The sequence below is a fragment of the Heterodontus francisci genome, chromosome 31, assembly GCF_036365525.1.
Source record: "Heterodontus francisci isolate sHetFra1 chromosome 31, sHetFra1.hap1, whole genome shotgun sequence".
NCBI classification, from domain to species: domain Eukaryota; kingdom Metazoa; phylum Chordata; class Chondrichthyes; order Heterodontiformes; family Heterodontidae; genus Heterodontus; species Heterodontus francisci.
The window spans coordinates 33,635,589-33,641,615 of record NC_090401.1 but is presented as its reverse complement, the minus strand read 5'-3'; the positions used below and the strand labels follow the sequence as shown (position 1 = coordinate 33,641,615).

Genomic DNA, 6,027 nt, shown 5'->3' with positions numbered 1-6,027 from the left:
AAAGGCAATTAGGGATGGGCAACAAATGCTGCCTTGCCAGCGATGCCCACATCCTTTGAAAAGAATAAAAAAACCAATTCACATTGCGTTTTTTGATGAAGTAACACAGAAGGTTGATGTGGTGTGCATGGGCTTCCAAAAGACATTTGATGAAGTACCACATAACAGGCTTGTCATCAAAGTTGAAGCCCCTGGAATAAAAGGGACAGAGCAGCATGGATACGAAATTGGCTAAGAGACAGGAAACAGACAGTGTGGTGAACAGTTATTTTTCGAACTGGAGGAAGATATATAGTGGGATTCCCCAGGGATTGGTATTAGATGTTACTTAAGAACATAAGAACTAGGAGCAGTAGTAGGCAATTCAGCCCCTCGAGCCTGCTCCGCCATTCAATACGATGATGGCTGATCTCATCTCGGCCTGTACTCCACTTTCCTGCCCGTTCTCCATAACCCTTACGAGCGAGGCGGGAGGAGTGCACTGTTGTTTCTAGTTCCACTTCTCCATAGGTCACATCATATATTTAAATGTTTACCCAGTTACCGATACGGTCAACCATACACTTTATTTTTATCCCAGAATAAAAGATACCAACCAGGTTTCTTTAATAAACAACAAAATTATCAGTTTATTATAAAACAAGATTTAATCAGTAATGAAGCAAAGCATTAACACAAAGATTAAAATATGAAAGTTCCCTTTTTACCTTAGCCCCTCACCCGCACCCCACCCCGGTTAACCGAAAAAGATAAAGATTTTCTTTTTAGAACTCTGTTACAAATAAAAGACAAAAAAAGAATACTTTGGCCAAATACTTGCTAATTCTTGAAGAAAAAAAGGTATGGAAAGATGTCAGATGTCCCTTTTCTTGGTTTGGCGACCCAAATACGCGTAGACAGTTGTCACTGGGATCATTTTCTGGAGCAATTCGTTCAGGCAGCGTCAAGGATTTATCCGACAGATTTTTGCAGCATCTCAGGAGAAATGCGGCAACCGGTGTTTCAAGCAGGTCTTTTGGGACAAATGTAGCATCAATTTCTCTATTTCTTACACTCGCTTCAAAGAGCTTCTCAAAGAAATGAAAAAACTGGCAGGTTTTTCAAAGAAATGTAAAAGACTAAGCTGGGGTGACTGCTCTCTTGGCTGTTTTTTAAAACTCCCACACACTGTCCAAAGCGAACCAAAACAATATCTCAAGAGTCAAGCCTCCTGATCCCTATAAATCTTGACCTATTACTTCTCTGTAAACATCTTCTCCAAGTCAAAAAAGCCCCCTGCTGGGTATTTATCTGAAGACAGATGACTTCCAATACATGTTGTTTGCAAACAAGACCTCAGTCCTTTCAATGACCTCAGTGAAAAAAAATCCATGTTTTCCCAAATAAAACACGTCCTCAAAATTTAACAAAAAATGGATGTACTTTCAAAACACAGGACCACTGCTTATAGAGATACAGCACCGAAACAGGCTCTTCAGCCCACCGAGTCAACGCTGACCATCAGTCACCCATTTATACTAATCCTACATTAATTCAATTTTCCCTCTCACATCCCCACCTTCCCTCAATTCTCCTACCACCTACCTACACTTGGGGAAAGTTTTACAATGGCCAATTTACCTAACAACCCGCAAGTCTTTGGCATGTGGGAGGAAACCGGAGCACCTGGAGGAAACCCATGTGGTCACAGGGAGAACTTACAAACTCTGCACAGAACTGAATCCGGGTCGCTGGAGCTGAGAGGCTGCAGTGCTAACCACTGCGCCACCTTCTTGATCTATATCAATTACCTAGATTTGGGTGTGCGGGGCACAATTTCAAAATCTGGTAATGACTCAAAACTTCGAAGTACTGTGAACTGTGAGGATGATAGAGATAGAATTCAAGAGGACATAGACAGGCTGGCGAATGGGAGGGCACATGGAAGATGAAATTTAATGCAGAGAAAGGTGAAGTGACACATTTGGTGGTGGTGGGGGGGGTGGCGGGGAAGAATGAGGTGAGGCAATATAAAGGATGTAATCCTAAAGGAGTAGATGGACCTCGGGGTATATGTGCACAAATTCGTTGTATGTTGCAGGGCAGGTTGAGCAAGGGATCCTAGGTTTTCTCAATAGAGGCATAGTCTATAAAAGCAAGGAGGAGTTGGTGAACATTTATAAAACATTTGTTCAGCCTCAAGTGGAGTATTGGTGTCTAATTCTGGACACCACACTAGGAAGGATGTGAAGGCATCAGAGAGGGTGCCAGGGATGGGGGATTTCTAGATCACACTGATTTGAAATGATTGGCAAAAGAATCAAAGGCAACATGAGGAAAGACATTTTTTTGCAGCGAGTGGTTAGGATCTGGAATGCACTGTCTGAGAGGAGAGAAATTACTTCACTCAAAGGGTTGTGAATCTTTGAAATTCTGTACCCCAGAGGGTTGTGGATGAGTACATTTAAGTCTCAGGGAATCATGGGACATGGTTAGCAGGAAAAGAGTTCAAGCCTAAGATCAGCCATGATTGTATTGAATGGTGGAGCAGGCTCGAGGGCCATATGGTCTACTCTTGCTCCTATTTACTGTGAGAGTGTGGTGAAAGCAGCTTCAATCATGTCTTTCAAAAGGGTATTGGATAATTATGAAGAGAAAATATTGCAGGACTATGGGGAAAAGGCAGGAGAGTGGGACTAACAGAGATGTTCTTGCAGAGAACCAGCACCGTCACAGAGGGCCGAGTGGCCTCCTTCTGTACCGTAACCATTCTATGATTCTATGTTCGTCAGCAGTGAAATTAATCCACTTCGTTTTAGTAGGAAAATATGCAAAGAAATAACGCACAACTTCACATCTAAACATAAAATAAGGCGCAGTTGAGGGACAATCAGGACATTTGGCACACTTGCAGTGGGATTGTGAGAATCAGCCTTCAGGCGGGATGATAACAATGACAGTCCAGGCCTGAGCCGGCAGGGTCCACATACTCCGGCCTGGTCACATCTCCCAGCACCGACAGGTCATCAAGCACATGAGCCAGCGGTTGCTAGGTGATAATTAGGTCGGTTATGAATGGTTCCATTGGATGTCACTGAACTGAGCGGAAACCATCACTGCACTGGACTTGGGCCACTTACCGTCACTGACGTGGACCAGATGAATCTCGGCCCGCTGCACGCTGGGGGTTGTAGTTCCTTCCAGCCCGGCTGCCGCAGCGACCCACGGGAAAGAAAACTACAACTCCCGAATGCAGCATGATGCGCACGCTCACTAAGCTTCCAGCTGCTGCAACCTAACTTGCTATCCCAATGGTCCCGCCCACTAACCCCCACCTCCCATTAGCTATGGCGCTCAACCATTCGCGAGATGGCGTTTTCTATTGGTGCGCGATGTTGTCAATCAATGAGTGCCGTAGCGAGTTCCGGTGTTAGGTTAGGTTAGGTTGGCGAGGCGTGTGGGCGCGGGGGCATCGGTGAGATATTTTGCTCTGACCAAAGGGAAAAAAGGTAAATATGGAGCCAGTTGGGTGATTGTGGCCTTTAACAAGTCAATGAGATAAGAACTGAAGTGAGAGGGATGTTTGCTGAAGAGAATGAGTGGTTGTAATCCTACACTCTGACCTGTTGTAGTCTTCATTGGTAACTGTTAAGTGCTGTTGCAGCAGGACAGTTAGACCGTTGACATGGTTTAATCTTTCTTCCTTAGCTTCGGTATTGAATTTGATGGGCCTGGTGTTTGATAGGAAGTTTATTTCCGAAAGATTTCTTGTTATGGGTCAGATAAAGTCCCTGTGACGTCATAAAGAGTCAAGAACCGAATATTTAAGAAAAATAGCCCATGAGAACAGGACCTGAAACAATAGCAGAATTGAGCTTCCCTAAGTACAGGTTTGTTCCTGTTCATAAATAATATTCATAATTTTGGAAATTTAGATGGCATAGATATTCTATTTGCTGCTCGATATCCAGTTTTCATAAACAAGTTTAGTACTTTTAACTGTTTAAAATCAAACTCTTTGGAATCACTTCTTAAATTTAAAAATCAGGACAGCAAAATGAAATTGAATCTAGTCGGTGCATGAAAAGCTGGCTCTGCCCTCAAAAGCAGTGTGAAGCGTTTTGTTGTGCTTTTATGAATGCAAGTTATTTTTATGCAGTCGTGCTACCTAATGGTAAGAGCAAGATTCTTTATTTTTGTCAGGTATATTACGACTGTTGTGCGATAATGGGCATTTTTTTGTTACTGGATTTACTGTTAACATTGAATACTAACCTAGTCCCTGATACTTACAGTACTCTGATCTGATTGGTTATGTGGATGGTTGTTTTGCTCTGATCCATCCATGTCGTTCAAACATTTTAAAATCATTGCCAAACATCCAGTTTATCTGATATATGCACATTTGTGCCTCTCTTGTCCTGAATTAAAATTAAATGTCCATTTTTATGTTATTCTTTGCCTCTTTCTGTGCTATAAATTACTATGACTATTCAAAGATCCATTGGAAACCCTGATGGGTGCTTAACTGAGATCAGCAATGGCTCAGTCAGCTAGTGCCTATATCATTCATGAATGTCAATCTAGAGGTGCCTTTCATTTTCTAACCTAGTACCAGATTTGCATTTTGTTCAGTTTCGAGTGAGCATGATTTCACAGCACAAAACAGTTCATAAGCCATCTCAAGTGGACAATGCGTAGGTGGTCTGGATGGAGAGGCTGTAAGGAAATCTGATGTGGGAAGTGGAAAATTTCATTGGTGCACTGGGGAATGGGGCTCTTTCATTGGGGTTAAAGTGCATTTTCAGGACAGAGTAAAGGGAGCTTTGACTATTGGATATGGTGATATGAGGCCTGTTCCATAACCCTATTCTTCCTTTATTCTCTTGAGCGTTATTATACTTGATGCTGACGAGTGCCAAAGTGGAAAAGAATTCCATCTGCAGCACTAATATCCTTGACTTTGAACACAAATTTTAAAAAAAACCTTTTCTGATCTTTTAAAATTATTTTACAGGCAACAAAACATCTTTTAACAAAGTCCTGCTCACAAAAGATGGAGATCACGTCATATTACACTAAACTTCTGGGAGAACTAAATGAACAGCGGAAGCAGGACTTCTTCTGTGACTGCAGCATTATTGTGGAGGGAAGGATCTTCAAAGCTCACCGGAATATTCTATTTGCTAACAGTGGCTACTTCAGAGCCTTGCTGATTCACTATATCCATGATGGTGGGCGTCCTAGCACTGCCTCCCTGGACATCGTCACATCTGAGGCCTTTTCCATAATACTGGACTTCCTTTATTCTGGAAAGTTGAACCTTTGCAGTAAGAATGTTATCGAAGTTATGTCAGCAGCTAGTTACCTGCAAATGACTGACGTGGTTAGCTTTTGCAAATTGTACATCAGATCTTCTCTTGACATCTGTGTGAAAGATGAGAAGGATGATAACTGCAATCATGTGGAGAATGGGAATAATGTAGCAGCCTTTGGAGATACTGTGTCTTTTTGTAGGAATCAATGTGCAAACCCTGTTCCATCAGTTCAACAACAGGAATCAAGCCCTGACAATAATCAAAGCATTCCCTGGAATGAGTGTAATGCTTATCATCCCATAGATCTTGCACAGAAAGATCAGGATAACCTTTCTCCAGAGAAACTACCCCCACCGTCGCTACCTAAACTTCCAGAACCTAAAGTTGAGTTTGACGAGGATGAAGTAGAATCAGTTGACAGGTTCCGGCAGTTTACATCATCTGCCACAGACCAGGCTGAGGAGAGGCTGCAGTCTGCCCCGGCTATGGAGATAGCCTATGAAAATTATCAGATGAAACAGTTCTTAGAGGTTTTATTGAGGACAGGGAACGTCCAGCGGAAGGAGGATCTGATACAGCACTTTTCCAGAGGGGGGCGTCCGGAGGATGGAGGGGGCTCCTTCTCCAATATGATGGATGTACAGAGTGATTGGTATGGGGAGGATGCAGGTGAGATCCTCATTATTAACTGATACCTAAATTAATCACATCAGCAATACGAAGGAGGAGC

General features: G+C 42.7%; 1 protein-coding gene across 2 annotated transcripts in view; it reads left to right on the top strand.

Annotated features, from left to right (window-relative positions):
* Window positions 1-3,398: 3,398 nt before the first annotated feature.
* LOC137347129 (zinc finger and BTB domain-containing protein 8B-like) overlaps window positions 3,399-6,027 on the top strand; it is a 25,029-nt gene continuing 22,400 nt past the window's right edge. The window contains exons 1-2 of one of the 2 annotated variants that reach the window (XM_068011257.1): window positions 3,399-3,488; window positions 4,997-5,966. In XM_068011257.1, the coding sequence (XP_067867358.1) occupies window positions 5,036-5,966 (931 nt within the window). In that variant the 5' untranslated portion in view covers window positions 3,399-3,488; window positions 4,997-5,035. Of the gene's footprint in view, window positions 3,489-3,510; window positions 3,870-4,996; window positions 5,967-6,027 lie in introns of those variants that run through there. The other variant, XM_068011258.1, reaches the window with a different exon arrangement.